The 16,834-nt window shown below is 42.9% G+C and overlaps 1 protein-coding gene across 1 annotated transcript; it reads right to left on the minus strand.

Annotated features, from left to right (window-relative positions):
- Nucleotides 1-1,044: 1,044 nt before the first annotated feature.
- Nucleotides 1,045-16,169, minus strand: LOC104040430 (D-beta-hydroxybutyrate dehydrogenase, mitochondrial). Its single transcript, XM_064448615.1, has 4 exons — nt 15,836-16,169; nt 7,756-7,908; nt 4,829-4,959; nt 1,045-2,012 (listed from the first exon to the last, which is right to left on the minus strand). The coding sequence occupies exons 1-4, from the start codon at nt 16,167-16,169 to the stop codon at nt 1,665-1,667; spliced, it is 966 nt and encodes a 321-aa protein (XP_064304685.1). The 3' UTR covers nt 1,045-1,664.
- Nucleotides 16,170-16,834: the final 665 nt, after the last annotated feature.

Raw genomic sequence — 16,834 nt, forward strand, 5'->3', positions numbered from 1 at the left:
GTTGAGTTCAGTGCTACTTACTGTAAGGAAGGGTAATCTGCACAAAGAACGGCTAAGAGCATGAGAACAACTCTTCCAAAGTTGTAAGGCTGCTGAAATCCCTGAGGTCAAGCAGGGGGAATTCCTATACAAGAAATCAATTGGTTCAGTTGGAATAAGCCTTGTTCCTATTCCCTTGCTTGGCCTTGCTCAGTTGTGGTTAAATGAGGAGAGTGGATGATAATCATCTGATTATCTTGCTGTTGACAGGCTGTGGAACAGGTGGGAGCCCTTGCCTGTCCTCTTGCTAATGCCAGCTCCAGGGGTGGGTCCAGCATTTGGAAAGAGAAGTAAGATGTTCCACAATCTCAAACATGTGCAGTAAGATGGCTGTTCCACTGCTGAGTGTGTCAGGAGAGGACCTGGAAGAATCAATCTGTTTGCTCTGACTCAGACCGCACAATTACCTACCACAAGAGAGTAACTTTTCTCAATAATTAATCAAATACATTAGGAAAGACTACCCAGGTATAGGATGCAATTTCTTGATCAGACCAAAAAGTTAACTAGGTCAACTTACAGCAGTCTTCGGTTTGATATGGGAGGTCTGGCACCTCCTGGGGGAGACCAACGCTCCATGCTGCTGCCCTGTATCTACTGGTGTCAGCACAGTTGACCCCAGCTATTCTGAGATCTTCTGGTTCCAGAGTCCTTGGATTTTGTGCAATGCCACAACCAAGCCAAATTGCAAACTGTGTATGTGTAAACTGGCAATCTCTTCCACAACAGTTAGTAGGAGACTGCTAATGAAGCCAGTGTGCTCAGTTACTCTCATAGATACATGTTACTAAAGCTTTCCTGTTCATGTTAATAGATATTTTTTTAATCAGACATTATTCCCTATAATAGTAGCAAAACCAGAGCTCCAGGCTGAATATATCCTTTCTAAGCTACAGGTTGCTCCTGCATACTGGTAGCTGTCGCCCTGGTGTTTAGCTCTCTGCACCTTAGGTTAACACATTGATTAATCCAGACATTAGATAAAAGAGTTTATTTAGGATTGAATATTCATTTGTAAATGGAATATGCTACTTATATTCCAAAGTCCATGATATATTGGCTTTGTACAGAGTTATCCCGAACACCTTACATCTCTATTATTCGACACTTCCTAACTTTCTACAGCCACTTAACTAAAGTATTTCAAGGTCTATTGCTCATTCCTAGCTTTTCCATTAACCTCTTCCCATCACCCCTAATAAATTACTATTTGGGTTCCTACAGATAAGGTATTTTCACCTCTGCTGTCATGATTTCAGGTGTGCAGTTGCCCTATAGGATATGCTCCCCTTTGTCTCGATCATGACTGTTACACAGTAACCTGGTATTGCATTAGAAAAAGCTGCATTAAATTTTCTAGGCAATACCTAAAGCAGCATAAGTGGCCAGGTGTTTTTTCCACATGGGAGAAATAAAGTTACATTGACAAATATATAAATTATATGTGGGGTCCTGTATGTTTTTCCCTACGAATAAGTGACAGTTCTGACTAGGGAGATCTTCCAAAGTTTGTATCAGATAGTTGATGCTATTCTACTGATTTCTGGGGGCAATAGATTCAGCCCTGGCTTTCGCATTTTTTAAAAAAGTGCCCCGCCTGAGACACTGAATATTACCAACATAGGCTATGCAAGTTTTACTTTACTCATAGCGTAAGACAAAACACAATCCATTACAACAGTTGGGAATAAAGCACACACAAACACCAGTGCTTTTTCCTTCAGCTTTGCTACCATGTAACGCGCCTTGGGTGCAGGAGATGTTAAAGCATCTACCATAGCATCTACGACTTCATTGCCGTTAGCGCTTCCTTCGCTGAGTATGCTGTTGAAAAAGTTTGCGCGTTCTTGAACATACTCCTTATTGTAAGCTGCTTTTTCCTCTTCACTGAGTTCATTCCAAATCTCTTCGGCACTGATTGGTGGCTGAATTTTTGTAGAGCGTGCATAATTTCCTGGCTGAATAATGCAGACCTAAAAGCAAGATGTAAAACTTATCAAGATGCAATCAGTCATTCTGAATTCAATTAAATACTATCGTCAGTAAAACAGATCAAAAGCTTTCTGCAGACAGGCTTATTCCAGAAAATGCTGCTTTGTCGAAATTTTAACCTTGAAAACTTGACTGAAATAAAATATATTCCTGTTAAACACTTAAGATTGCAGAGGTGCTTTATTCTGACTTCCTCATTTTGCTCTGATGTTAATGTTCTTGTTTTGATTACTCAGCATACCTTCACAGAATGCAACAGTGCATCTTTGATTTTTATAGAGGTGCTTTATGGTATAAATGTTTTGACAATACTGAGACAAAGCATTTCAGTATGAATTTGATGTCTACAAAGTGGAATACTTTGGATTTTTCACTCAGTGGTGAATCTTGCAAGGAATGGGGGTTTTTGCCCCAATTTGGGACAAAAGGAGATATCAAAGAAAATTAGAAGCTCTTGGGGAAGGAAGTGCTATTTTCCCCAAGCAGGTATAATTAAAAGGAAAACAGGCCTTGTCAGCCAAGAACAGAGGGGTAAAGGTCCTGGTCTAGCTCTCACTGAAGTCATTAGCAAATATCCGTGGATTTCTGTGCATGTAGGTTTAAATTGAAAGCAAAGAAATACTTTGCTGTTCTGTCTGTTTTCTTTGCACATGTTGTTGTTGCTCAAACTTCTGAGAGTTCTGCATACTCACAGTATGCATGCTTTTCCTCAGTTAGCAGTGGGCTTGTTCAAACTATTTGTAGATATGCAATATTTAAACTCCATGGTGTTTAACTGATTGGATTTCTAAAGACAACAGCACAGGGCGAGGAAAAACTGCACTGAGCTGTGTAAGAGACTTGGGGATCTGACAAGCGTTCTCTGGAAAGTCTGTAGTAATATAAAACCTTAATGGCTCCAATCTGCCACCCAGCCCATGTACCAGAGGCTACTACCTGTGTGTCAGTACCACCTCATGCCTGCCCCTCAGCCCGCATGGCAGCCAGCACGCTGCATACCGGAGTGGTTGAGGAGCTATATGCAGAGAGCAGGAGGGGATGCAGGTAAGCTCCAGCAGAGAGCATGCGTAGCAGGGGCATCTTATGCTGCCTCAGGTAGGTTTGTCACAGCGCATCTTTTGGAGCCCTCCCTTTGGGCGCTATGTTCAAAAGCATTTAATATTAGCCAAACCAATGCCAATAGTAAACTTCCCACATTTGTTTTAAACAATGGAGGCTTGAAAACTTCATGTTTTGGAGCTTTTTGGAGTTGGCTAGGAGAAAAGGAGAGATGATGATTTTTTTCCCTTCCTTGATTTTCTGTAGCCTCCTTTCCAATAAAAGACACATACTTTGTTTCCTTCTGGCAGCCAGCTTGCCTGGCCAGAGTTCAGTGGGACAGAGCCATAGCTCCATCTGTTCCTTGCCACCTCTGGGTGACTTTCTCCTGAAAGGACAAAGGGAAAGACAAGGCAGGGCAGGGGAGCACAGGGAAGAGAGACCATGTATTCTGCAGGCTCTCTGCACAGTAGGTTCCAAGACAAATGCTAGCCAGTGTCTTGCATACAGTGAGAAACAGAAAAATAACTCTCATAGTCTGGAAATGTTTGTCAGCCTGCCTCGCTGTATTGTGTGTTGGGGCTATTCCAGGGCTGGGGTAGCAGTAAAAATCCCCAAACGACCAGGGTAGCTAACCTGTTAAATTAAGCTCTTCCATGCATTTGAGATTGTGCTCAGCTAATCTGTTCAAATCCTCATCACGCTGTGTGGTATTAAGATGTGTAAAATCACTTGCATTTTATAGCATTTTGTACTTATCCAAGAGGGATACTTAATAGACTCATAACTGTAATTTCTTCTAACGCAAAGCTTAGGAACGGTGCTGTAAATATGTATACGTAAAGAGCACGCCAATGTAAATCCTCTAGGGAAGACTTTTTAGCATTTGAGAAGAGTGTTTCAGCAGTGGAGTGACTCCAAGGACAAAGCCTAGTGAAGCTACTTATTGATCTAAGCTTCAGGCTTGACTATCAGTGTTGCTTAGACAGGGCACTAAGAGCATGCTTAGAGCCTCTTAGGTTAAGAGAATAAAAACATAATTACTCTGCACAATACTGCCTCTTGCAGCATAACTGTTCCCACAAAAAGGAAGGAGCTTTTAAGCACTGATACTGTGAGAGAAAAGAGAGAGAAAGAATCCCTCTGGTAGGTGACAAGCCTTCCTTTTTGCTGCACATTGCTCCCACGAGGCTCTTTGTTCCAGCAGTCACCCCAGAGAAAGTTTCAATTACCTGGTACTGTTACATGTTCCTCATGGAGCACAGCACTGCTCAGGCAGGCCTGACTTGGAAAGTTTCTCCAGTGCAGAGGATGTGGAGAACAGGTGGAAGTTACAGTGTTGGCACAAAGAGGAGGAGCACTACCCCAGCTTCCTAGAACTGCAAACATCACCCAGATCTGCTGTTCCCAGTGATTTCCAGCTCACTGATTAGCCCCACAGAAACCACCTCTTTCCAAGGGGAAGCTGCACCCAGGGATTCAGCTCTGATTTCTCTCTCTCTCATTTGGATGCATGGATCTTGCTTTGCACAAGATTAGGTATTATTTTGCGTAGGCTTGTTCTTGTTCCCTTGGCCAAAATTTCTAACCCCACACCATTGTCTGGTATTCTTTGTATAAGTCGCTTCTTTCCCCACAAAAAGATGCACTTCAGCTCTGTAGGAAGTTTCAGGAGTGAAACTTCTCTCTTTCTCATATGAAAATCAATGTTAGAAATAGCAGGGAGTTTCACACAACAGTTACTTGTTACACCACTTACCTGGACACCGAACTTCTTCATTTCCAGTCTCAGAGCATCACAGAATTTTTCAATAGCTGCCTTGGTCATAGAATAAATACCATTTCCCAGAGCAAAATAGGCAATAATGCTGGACATGAAAACAATACGTCCTGGAAAGAAAATAGTGCAAATAACATAACTTCAGTCTCAGTCTTTAACATAGAATTGATTTACCTGAGCCTTCTGAGCTGCTAATAAGGCAGTATTTGGCATTATGCTGTTTTACTACATAGTATGCCAAAGCCGGGCTGTGCAAGTGCGGAGTCCCAGCACAGAAGTGCACTCAGCTCTGTTAAGCAGAGAACTTCACAGAAAAACCTTTCTTCCATCTAGTGACAGATTCTGGACTAGACAAAGTGTAACACATTCCCAACGTGCTGCTTATTCCTTCTGAGTCCAAGACAGGATGAAAGAGATGGAACAAAGCAGTTCCCTAAAAACTTTAGACTGAAAAATAGTAATGAAAGTCCATACTAGTGATAGGAGGAGGACTGCGGAGGAGAGGAGTAGTTGATTTTCTCTGCAGGGTATATATGACTACTAATACCATTTTTTTAAGTGCTAATGATGCCTCTGCACTGAAACCTGGCTTACAACTGTGCATAAAAAGTCAAAATCAGACTGTACAGTGATAAGCTTTGCCAGAGAAAGGTGACTTGACAAAATGTCTCCAGCCTTACACTGCCTTGCTGTGATTGCCCTGATCTGTGCTGCTTTTTCCCCCTTTATAACTCTTGCTGAATTCAGGCATGCCTTAAATAGCAGAGGTTTCTGATTTGAGGCACTGGGCAGTTGTTTACTTGTTAACTTCTATCATATAGGCATACCAGAGTAAGAACATGTCAATGTGCGTATAGAAATACCAGAGGTGTGAGAGAAGATGGCCTTGTTGCTAACAATACGGAGAACGTAGTTGTGCTCCTGTTGCTGCCACAGATGCAGACGATGTCTGGGCTCTGGATCTGACCAAATGGTATAGGCTTGTGGGATATTAAAAGGTTATCATGGAAATGCAGTGAAATCTGATATTTTGAATCAGGTTCCATGCCTTCCTACACAGTGTCTGGAATAAATCTTATATACAATAATGGGAGAACAACTACCAGCTTGCTAATCAAGATGCTGTATCAGCTGGCCTGGCCATCTGGAAAAGTTATGGGGGAATGTTGCTCCTCTCAGAGTAGGATGCTTAATTCTAGGCTGGAAGGCAATGCTGCCCTTTACAAGTACTAATAATCTTAATATTAAAAATCCTAGTTTCTCTTGGAACCGGTGCTCATCCTAAAATGGCAGTAAGCCCCTTCCTTCAGAAAACAGCTATGGGGTAAGCGACAGTAGGATGACTTCTGCCTCCTTTATCCAGTAGCTAACTGATTTGGAGCAAACACCCAGGATGTGGGGCATGTCACTTTACTTCCCTCTTTGCCTAAAGTAATTGAAAACCAGCTTTCCCAGGAGAATGCTCTAACATCCGTAATTCCAGCTTTTTATTTGGAGAGGCCACTTGCTGCCCCCAAAAACATGAGCTTTAGCTGTCCTGGCTGTTCCCACAAGGATGGAGATCGGAAACCTAGGATTCTTCCTAGAAGTGCCCTGGCCTCCTCTCCTACATAGATGGGATTTGAAAATGGAGCGCAAGCAAGTCAGCATTGACAGCCAGGAGCAAGATGCAGAGTGCCCTTTTGAGATATGTGCAGCCATCCAGACACAAATCTTCTAAAAGTTTAAGCATGTGCTTAATACCATACACACAATTAGTCCCTTTCACTTCAAAGTAACCCTTTGCAATTCAGAGAGTCAGACAAATGCCTCTGGTGGATCAGCATCGAAGAGTTTAAGCAGAGAGTAGGACATGACAGAAAAAAACTGATGCCTCCCCATGTAATGGCCACATAACATATTCATTGTTTCTCACTGAGTACATTCAATAGAACATTCTTTTACAAAATCACATCTGACTTCCAGTATTTAAAAGTTTCTTTCTTCTTGCTTCAAAATACCATCAAACGAAGGCAGCCAAGCAGAAAGAGACAGAGCAGCCAAAAAGGGGATGCTTTTATCTTACCAAAATTTTGTGTAACAGTGACATCTGGGGCTTCCAGATGAAACCTAACCCTTACTGTGCTTGATGCTGTATACACACAGAACAAATCCTCACCTTAAAGAGCTTACAACTTAAAACAGACAAGCTAAGCAAAAGAGGGAGAAAGGAAAAGGGTAACTTTGTTTCCCAAATATATATGGGGAAAGGTTGGGAACAAACTGCAAAGCAAATAAGACATGCTGCAATGCTGCAGAGGGCTATTTGAACCATTTCTTCTCAGAAGAAAGGATAAAGCCCACACATATGGATGTCTGTGCAAATACATTTATCCCATTCGATACCCAGGCATCTCTGTACAGCACTGTTTCACATACTTGAAGTTTCCTACCCAAGGTCATAGAGAGAATCTTGCTAGGCTTGGAACTGGAAGATGGATATCTCTAGTTCATCTCTGTATGATCACCCTTCCTCTCGCAATTGCCAAACAGTAAAACAGTAAAGCCTAAGTTAAGCAAGAGTTTATTGGATTTTCTGATTGTCAGTGCTCACAAAGTCTTGTCTGGGCTTAATGATCTACTGTAAGCATTTATTTATCTCTTTTTTCTGAGTCAAAACCAGATAATTCATTATTTGTAAATACTTTTGTCTATGTATTGTAAAGACAGAACCTTTAAGGCTATTTTTTTCCCCTTATGACTTTACCCTCTTTTCAGGATCAAGTTGCTCTTTCAGGCCACACAGGAGGAGGCTGTCATTTCAGTTCAATGAAAGACAATTAAGGCTTCTTTTATAGATGCTACGTTGTGCTGATTATAGTAAGCTAATTATTCTACCACTCTAAATAACAGTGGATTAACATTACCCTTGTATTTCCTTAGAAGGGGAAGAAATGCCAGAGTTGTCCTGATGCTCCCAAGGAGATTAACATCTGCAAATTTTTCATATTTCTCCATAGACAGCCACCCTGTCTCGCCAAATGTTGATATTCCTGCATTGTTGACAAGCCCCCAGAAACCTATGGAAGAGAAATGTCTCAACAAGCATTTTTCACGGCAAAACAACTACCATTAGGTGACAAAACACTAGTGATTTGGACCCTTGGAAACAACTTTTTAGTTGTCTTATCTGCACTTATAAGTGCAGGCATGTTTTGTTTAATGAAGGAATGTAATTGTGGCCATTACCTGGACTATATAAGTCTCAGTGCTATTTAATAATCACTCACTTTATAGTTGTCTGATTTATGAATACCATGATCTAGGAGACTACATCTTACTGCCAATGTGGTGTACCATGATATTTTAATTACTGTCATCCCACTGTGCTATGAGCAGCTTTGTGAAAATTATATTAAGCAATCTAAAGGCTAAGGGGTAGTATTTTCAAAGTGCCTGACTAATTTAGGAGCCTAAGTCTTGGCTCCTTTTCCAGGATTTAGTCTTCAATTCCTTCTGAAATCAGCCAGAATCACATACATGGGCGCAGCATCGGGTAAGGTCAATGGTTAACACTATTTTCTTTTTATTCCCCATATAACAATGGGTTTTGGTGCTAAGGAGCCCAGCCCCCTGAAACACAGTAAGATTCCAGTCTTTACAAGTGGAAATTTATGGGCAGCAAAGCTCCTTCTGACACAACTTTTTGTTGCCAAAAAGTGAAAGCCCTTCAGCCCAAAGCCACAGAATGCTTTGTGTGAGCACTGTGTGGTGCTAATAACCTCGACAGCTGGAAGTGCTTTTTCATTGAAGTGTAGAGTGCTCACAGTTTGGAGCTGATGTGCTGAGTAAATGCTGATTAAGCCAGGCCGACTTATATATGTGTACATGTATCTGTAGATGTATGGGAAAGCAGAGAGTGACATGACACGATGCTTTTGAAGACATTCCTGTTTCTGTCCTCAAATCCTGACTGAGGGTATTTCTAGGGTGACCAGTACATAGGGTAGCCTGACTAGCACTGAAATAGCAAAGTTTGCAGCCTGTCTCCACCAGGCCTTGACAATTTTGCTTATGCATTTTTTTTTAAAGATTTCTTGTGCACATCTGAAGCAAATGATTGTTTTGTCCTGCCTTCTACAGGACGTCTAAGCCTCGGTTTGTGATGAGGCAGGGTGGGTAACAGTGCCTTTCTTCCATCCTCTGGATACAGGGTTTGTGCATGGGTGTGATGCCAGCCCTGTTGTAGCCTCCTGTACCCGTGGTGGCAAAGATGTTTTCAGGGGGACCTTTGGTCTCCCTGGTAAAGTCCTGCAGAAACCCTTGCGCTGAACTCTTTTTCCTTCTGATCTTCTCTGACAAAGCTACTGCAATGATTTCTCGGTATCTTGGTCCTTCCAGAGGCCTGCCAAGGACTGCTAATAGAGGATTTCATTCACAACGCAATAGTTAAAGCTGAAACAGACTTTTTTTTTAAAAAATTAGTTTGTAAAGCAGACTTCTGTAAGCTTTCCTAACATATATGTATTACTTGTATTACATAACGAAATTGGTGTTTAAACAAATTTCTTTCAGTGAATGTCTCATTTGCAGAGCGAAACATGCAAATTCAGACATTTACCACACAGAACGTAGATAACTGTCCTCCAAAGAGAATAAATCATTATTCAGCAGTCAGTCACACAGCAATCCTTGACAGTGGTCCTCTCTTATAACTTTAGATGCAGACTGACTGCTGTCCTAGTAACGCAGCAGTTTCCTGTGTACTCACTTCTTTTCTACTGCCCCAAATGTTAGTGGACTGAGGAGAGGAAATGGACCAAAAAATTGGCCACTGGAATTGAGCACTCTCGACTTCCTTCTTCCTCCTGCCATTGCCCTGTTGTTCCAAGCCTTTCTATCATTTTGTGGCTTTCTTTCTCCTTCTTAAAATAGAACTAGCTCCATGGCACTGACCTCCTTGTAAAATGCTTCAAGATCAATGGATTAGAGAGACCTCTGTAAAAGCTAATTGTCAATATTTCTGTACTTGCACAGGATCTGATCTGGAGATGGACTGAGTAGCTGCACACTCCATCTGTTTCTACTTAAGGCTGGAGGTCTCTGTACTCGGGTTTATTTTTACATAACCTAACTCTAACACAAGGCAAACTAAAGCCTGACATCACTGTAAAAGCTGTTCTCTGTTCTTCTCAGCTTCACTTTTTCTAATTAAAAAAAAAAAAAGTAATTTTGCTTCTGCCACTGCATCCTGCACAGCACAGCAAGAACACTTGCTCCACATATCACTGAATTCATGAGGTCTTCAGAAATACAGCCAATAAACTTCAGACAATTTATTTTCTTCCTCTTTCTCTAAACTGTGAAACACAGAATTCAGCTTGCAAGGCTTAAGTTTTCTCTCCAGACATTTGCCTCATGCACTTCAAAGATTCCCAGTGGTTAGTGGTGAGGCCAGCCTGTGTAAACAGGCAGAGTTCACAGAATAAGGCTCCTTCTTTCTGTGCAGTGGCGAAATCAAAAGTCAAGAGGAGAAAAACTGGCTTGAGTTAAAGTGAAATAGATTTTTCTGAAGAGAAGATTAAGTAAAACATAAAAAGAAATTTTGGTCAGGGCAAGCTCAAAACATTTTATTTGCCCTCAAGAGAAACATATTGTCTCTTAGAATATTTTGGCATTCCCAAATGGGAAATGTTCTTATATTTTCCACAAATTTTCCTGCCACTTTATTCAGTTGAATCAATGCACAAAATTCTACTCAAATAATGAACAGTTCATTATCCCCTTCTGCCACTTTTTCAGAAAATTTCTTGTCTTCTGAGAAACAGCTATGTACTCAGGGTACTTGAATCTGCTTTGGTCTTCCTTTCCTGAAATGATTGTGGTAAAAATGAATGCTATAAACGTGCATACAAAATACATTATATATTTCTTTAGACAAAAGCAGGTCATGTAACCTGAGAAATATAGTCCTTAGATGGTAATCTAGAAGGACAAGGCACAAGTGAGAATTTAAAAGCAAAAGGAAAAAGATAATGCGTTTCCTCAGCATGTCCATGCACAGACACATTAGGAAAAAGCAGCTGATGTTTGATCTGGAAGGAAAAAATCACTCAGACTGTCAAAACAGAATGCAATCCAAGCCCAGCTTAGGAAAAGGGGTGTTAGGCTATGCTACAGCAGGTGGGGAATAAATAAACTGGAAAGCAGAACTGGATGTCAAAGAGATTTTCACTGATCTCTGTATTGGGAAAATGGATCCTGAGGACAAAGATTAAGAGATATAGCAGAGGATATAAAGAATCACTTTTGGAAACCTAACTTAAGATTAGTGAGGCTTTCAGGAGAAGAACACTAGCTCTCACATAACCTCCCAGATAATTGCTACTTCAAGACATTTTGACCAAAACGCATATGTTTTCCCAAAAACTCCTAGAAGTACTCTTCCTATTCAAGCCAATCAAGCTGTGTGCTTGCAAAGCCTTTTGAAAATCAGGCAATTTCTATGTAGGTGCCTGCACACAGATAATATCTGAATTCGGTCAAATTTTCAAAACTCAGACGTGTTCTTGGTATCACTGATCTTTGGAGTTTCTTGCCTAAAGCTCAGACCATGCAAAAATGACAGGCTCTTTCCTGAAAGATCCCAACTGAATACTAAAGGAAACCAGCCAAAGGAAGGGGAGTGTGATTTGTCACATTCCTGTTGAGAAAAATGAAGAGGGAACAAACCAATCTGTGTGTGGCAATGCAGGGTGTTCATAGTAATGCATCAGCCGAGACTGCTGACTTTCAGATACGTACCATCCTTGCTTGGAGTGTTATGCTGTGGTTGTCTTCACTGCGAGGATGAGTCTATTTGAACAGGAAGTCTGAGCTAAAATATGGTACCATGGACCTACTGGGTGGATTCTGTGAATAGGAATTTTAATTAAGTGGAGAAGAGTATTCAATAACTTTGGAGTAGGAGGTAGGACTAAAACTAATATCCATCCCTTCCAGCTAGCTACATGTAACCCACTTGCAAAAGTCAAGGAGAGGAAGAGACATTCCTGTTTTAAACAGAAGCAGCAAATCAGGAAAAAATAAGTTTTGCTGTAGAGCTTGAGAGAGTTGCAAATCAACATGCTCCAAAGTCCCAGTCTACTTCATGTTGGTTTTAACATGCAAGTGCAAGAAGTTCTTTTTAAGCAAGAAAGGACTCTCAATATTTTAGAAAGTCATCTTAATAGGCTTGGAAGCCATAAAAACAAATAACGAAAAAGAAAAGCATCAGAGCCAGCAGATTTTTGTGAAGGGACAGTTAGTTAGCTCTAGAGAATGAGCTACATACCATGGAAACTGATGTGCCACCCTTTTCAGACTGACATAATTTCGCAGTCTAGAATAGAACAAATATTTACAAGGAAACAAACTGTGAAGCAGCAGAACATCCAGCTAGGTGTTACCAGTAGTTTGGATTTCTACTCTTGCATAACAGAGAAAGAGAAGACAAGGTGGAGCTTCAGTTAGTTATCTCATGGTTATGGCGTAACTAGAAGGTGTAGGGATTACTGTGCTTCATTCCTGAGATTTAGTTGTACATTTTATACTGAATAGTCTACTGAAAGCAGAAATTATCCGGGGCACAGGAAAATACCAGAGCACAGTATTCCTCCATCCTGGTTGACTTCCCATGCCACCAGCAATTGCTGAGTGAGGCTTCTTAGATTCATTCTCCCCAGACCCAGGAATTTCTTATTCCTTTCCATGCAGTGAACTGAGTCAGTGGGACAGCACGAGACTCATCCACTGCAGTCCACAATTAGGTGGTCAGTTTTTTCATTAGGACTCTAGGCAAAAAATACAGGCTTTACAGTGTAGACCTGCAGCCTGATCAACTTGGGTCTAGGTTTGAAGCAACTAAAATCTGCTGAAGAACAAGATTTGGGAGGGACTTGAGCTCTCTGCGCCCCTGTTCGTTGCCAGCTTCTTGTCTAGAGAGCCCTCCATTGCAGATTGCACACTCTTCAGGACAGAGGCTCTCTTATTTTGTCCATATATTGTGTCTAGAGCAAAAGAGTATGTGATGCTGACCGGGCTCAACAGGCTTTATGGAAGTGCAAGCAGAAACAAGTGCATTCAGCAAGTTTGAAAGGAGGAAAATCGTGTATAGAGATGTAATAAATGCAAGAAAATGTGTATTTTCATCAACTACAGGAAAAGATTTAAGATAAAGGACAAAGTTTTGGCTTATCAGTCAGATTAAGATGACTTGGAAGACAGCGTATCTGCCAATGTCTGACATTCAAAGAAGTCATACTTGTCTGAGATGCAGAATCCATGGAAAGGATGACACTGTAATCATAAAGAATAAATATTTATTCTTTACCAGGATTTACTCTGAGCTATTTAAACACAGCATGCAAAAAGGGATCATTGTTTAACTGCTTCTTCATTGTTTTGGTACGTCTTCTGGAGTTTGGAATGCCTTTGCATACTTACCATTCAACCCAGAGATTGCTGCAGTGGTTTCTTTCTGACATTTTTGGAATGATATGGGAGTAGTTTAGTGATCTGAATTTATAAGTCCACCATGCTGGTGTGACATATGTAAAATCTTTGGTACCTGAGTGAAACTGGTTATAGTAAAAATGGCATAAAGTGCAGAGAAGGAACAATCCCTAAGCAAACACCTAGTGATTCCCAGAGATAGATACCTCTTCTCAGTTTTTACAGGGACTTGCTGATATAATTATCCTGTTCTGAGGGAGGGAGAGACAGAACTGTCCAATGGTACTTAAGGACATCCAGAACACTGCCAGTAAGTATTTTAAAGGTACATGTTTTCACAGCTTTTTATGTAAGATAACCTATGATCTACTATAACCTTTCAGCACAACCCTGGATTCCTACATCAGTTTGAAATGTCTGTGCAAAAACCAAATGCAGATTTTCTATCTGTCCAATGCTTATTTAAAACAGTCTACTGGCCTCACCGCCTGCTCTTTGTTCTCCTTATTACAAGTGTCTGACTGCACTTGATTTGCAGGCTGGTCAGTCTCCTGGTGCAGGCTGTGGATGCTGCTGTCTGTGATCTGCTAGAGAGAAGGTCCTAAGGTTTCACAACAGGGAGTTTCTGAACGGGTGGGACATGGAGGCGCATGCTCCACTTACAACCCTTTGGGAACCTTTGGGTAGCAGATAAAATGGTCTCTGCAGTCGCACACTTTTCTCTTCTTCTAGCTACTTTCAGAACATAAACACAATTACAGATGGTTCAGAATTCTTTCCTAATGAAAAAGAATTTCATTTTAAAAAATCTTTGACCCAAATGTAAAAAAAATAATTACAATTCCCATCTTTAACAAATAAATTGGTTAATATGAGAGCTGAATCGTAAATTGATATTGTTTTTATAAAGTTAAAATACCAAAGTAAACAACACGTATTTTCAGAGGTGCCAAGAAGGAACACTCCTACTGCTTTTGCTTAAAGTCTTTTGCTTAAAGATTCTACATAAGTAGAGTATCCTCATGGATTCATTACATTTGAGATAAAAATATTTATGCCCCTATATTTTATAAATTCTGAAGACAACCTGTGGCATTCACTCCATTAGTATCAGACATTAAAATAAGTCTTTTTCTCCTTTTTATTTAGTAAACTTAGGAGGAAGATTATTTGATAATTGGGAGTTTTCCTAAATGGTGTATGTGCTATCTGGCTCTATAAAATTACGTTTTCTTTTCTGCCTCTGCAGCATACCCTCAAAATGCTGCAGCAGAAGAGCTGACCAACAATGGAAAAAGGTTTCAGAAAATGTGTGTTCTGTGTGTGTGCCCAGCCCTGTGTTACAGGTGTAAGGGCCTGACTGAGACCCAGGAAAACCACTGTCTGTGCGCACGCTGTGTGCACGCTGCATTCCCACACCAGCTGTGCTGAAGTGTCGTTCCCAGCCCCTCCAGCAAGCCCTCATGTCTCTAGCATGATTTGCCTTGATCCAAAGGCATGTCCACACACCTACAGGGAGCAAGGATGACCAGCAAGTTAGTGCTAACTGTGGACTCAAGAGTCTACATGACAGTGTGAACACAGCCATTGCATAAGCTGCCAGAATTATGGGATAAATTACCTGTAACCCAGAGTTTCAGGTGACCCCATCCCCACTGAGCCTGTAAGGGCTTTTGCGAGTCATTTGCATTGCCTCTGCAGCTTGAGAAAGAGCCTGAGAGGGGAAGGCTCTGCCTCTTGTTCAGATAAGGTCAAGATCAACCATAAACACACGTACTTAATGAGCAGTGTCTATGCTTTTCCTTACTTCACTTCTCATTTCATCCCCTTCCCAATGTGCTAATGAACGAGGCAGGCAGAGGCCTTGCATTTCATTATCGTTCTGTGTGCTTTATTCTCTCCACTTATTCTCTCTGTGTGAGCAGGAAGCGTTTGTAATTCTGAGGGAATCTTACTTTTGAGGCTGAGTAAGCCTGCTCTGCGCCACGTGCATCCCCCATCATTGTACTGGGTGATGCTTGCCCTGCAGCCTAACCAGGAAAGGAGGTACCGGTGCTCCGACAACCCATGCCCTGCCACGTCTTCTGAGGGGACAGCCCAGAATTTAGGTTGTCTGCAACTATTCTGCAAGCTGAAGTCTATCTGTTCTCCCAGCTGTACGCTCCCTGTAGGGTGTATAATAGACAGGCTTCCTTTTAAGTAACCCACCCATGGACTAGCTCGACAAACCTCAAGTTGCACCAAGAAGCAGCCAGTTCTGTACGGCAAGGCAGCGGCCCTCTCCGCATTTCCATTCTTTATTCCCCCTTTCACAAGTCATGCCTAGGAATACCTCGCCTTCCCACCACCTCCTGTGCGCGCCCACACTTGCTGTTCTCCGCTTTCCCCGACGTTTCCTCCTGTCGGATACCTGCGGAGGGGTCTCGGGGACCCTCGCTCTCGGGGATTTCCTCTCGGGCTAGAAAGGGGACGCTAGAATGGACCGGCCGAGCGCGGGGTTGGGGCTCACCTCACCTCGCTCGGGCAAGTGGCTGAGGATCAGCTCCTTGGCAGCCAGCACGTCGCGGGTGCGGGTGACATCGAGTCGCAGGACGCGGAGGCGGCCGGCGCCGACCCCGGCCTCCCGCTGCAGCCGCCGCGCCCCCTCCCCGCCGGGGCAGAGGCACCCGGCGAAGACGGTGAAGCCGAGGCGGTGGAGGCGGAGCGCCAGCAGGTGCCCGAAGCCGCTATCGCAGCCGGTGATGAGCACGGCCCGGCCGGCCGCCTCCAGCGGCGCCGCCCTGCGCCGCCACAGCCGCAGCACCAGGAGGAGGAGGAGGAGGAGGAGGAGAGGGGCCGCTGCCCACATGCTGCCCGCCCCGCCACCGCCGCCGGAGGTATGGGCAGGAGGGAGGCTGCCGGCAGAGCACTGCCCGCCCGCCATCCCCTCCCCTCCCCTCCCTTCCCGCCGCGGGCAGCGGCGGCCCGCAGGGACCGCCCTCGCCCCGCGGCCTCCCGAGGGCCTGCCCTAGTGGAGCCCCAGGCTTGGCGGGGGCCCTCTCCCCACCGGGGAGGGGGGACCTCTTCCCCCTCCATACTTCTCGTGGCTCGTTTGGAAAAAAACAGCGCAGGGATGGCCTGTCAGGCTGGATCTGTGCCGTCAAAAGGGAGCTGGGTTGTACTGAAATCCAGTGCTGAAGTTACCGTGGAGAGTTCAAACCCTCCACTCACTGGAGTTCCACCCAAGCCTGTCACTACAGACTAGCCATAGGGTGTGCAATGAAAGCAATGTGAACATTTCTAGACCTGTGAAACGGGGATTTCTAATACAGCTGCATTATCATGTTACGGTTGTTGTGTGTTATGTTATAGTATTAAATTGATGTGGGTTCTTTATAGCCCAGATATGTGTCTGCCATGTTCCTCAGTGGAGGAAAACGCCTCTTTCATGTAGGCTAAAGTGAGTTTTACATTGCTGAACAAAGATCCCTGAGAAGATTACAGGAGAAATTTGATTAGGCACTGTTTTCTCTG

The sequence above is a fragment of the Phalacrocorax carbo genome, chromosome 3 (assembly GCF_963921805.1).
Source record: "Phalacrocorax carbo chromosome 3, bPhaCar2.1, whole genome shotgun sequence".
NCBI classification, from domain to species: Eukaryota; Metazoa; Chordata; class Aves; order Suliformes; family Phalacrocoracidae; genus Phalacrocorax; species Phalacrocorax carbo.

Coding starts and splice junctions, on each gene's coding strand:
- LOC104040430 (XM_064448615.1), bottom strand. CDS start 16,169: ATGTGGGCAGCGGCCCCTCTCCTCCTCCTCCTCCTCCTCCTCCTGGTG. Junction 7,909..15,835: donor CAGCCACTTGCCCGAGCGAG/GTGAGGTGAGCC, acceptor TCTCTTCCATAG/GTTTCTGGGGGCTTGTCAAC. Junction 2,013..4,828: donor TGAAGAAGTTCGGTGTCCAG/GTAAGTGGTGTA, acceptor TCTTGCTTTTAG/GTCTGCATTATTCAGCCAGG.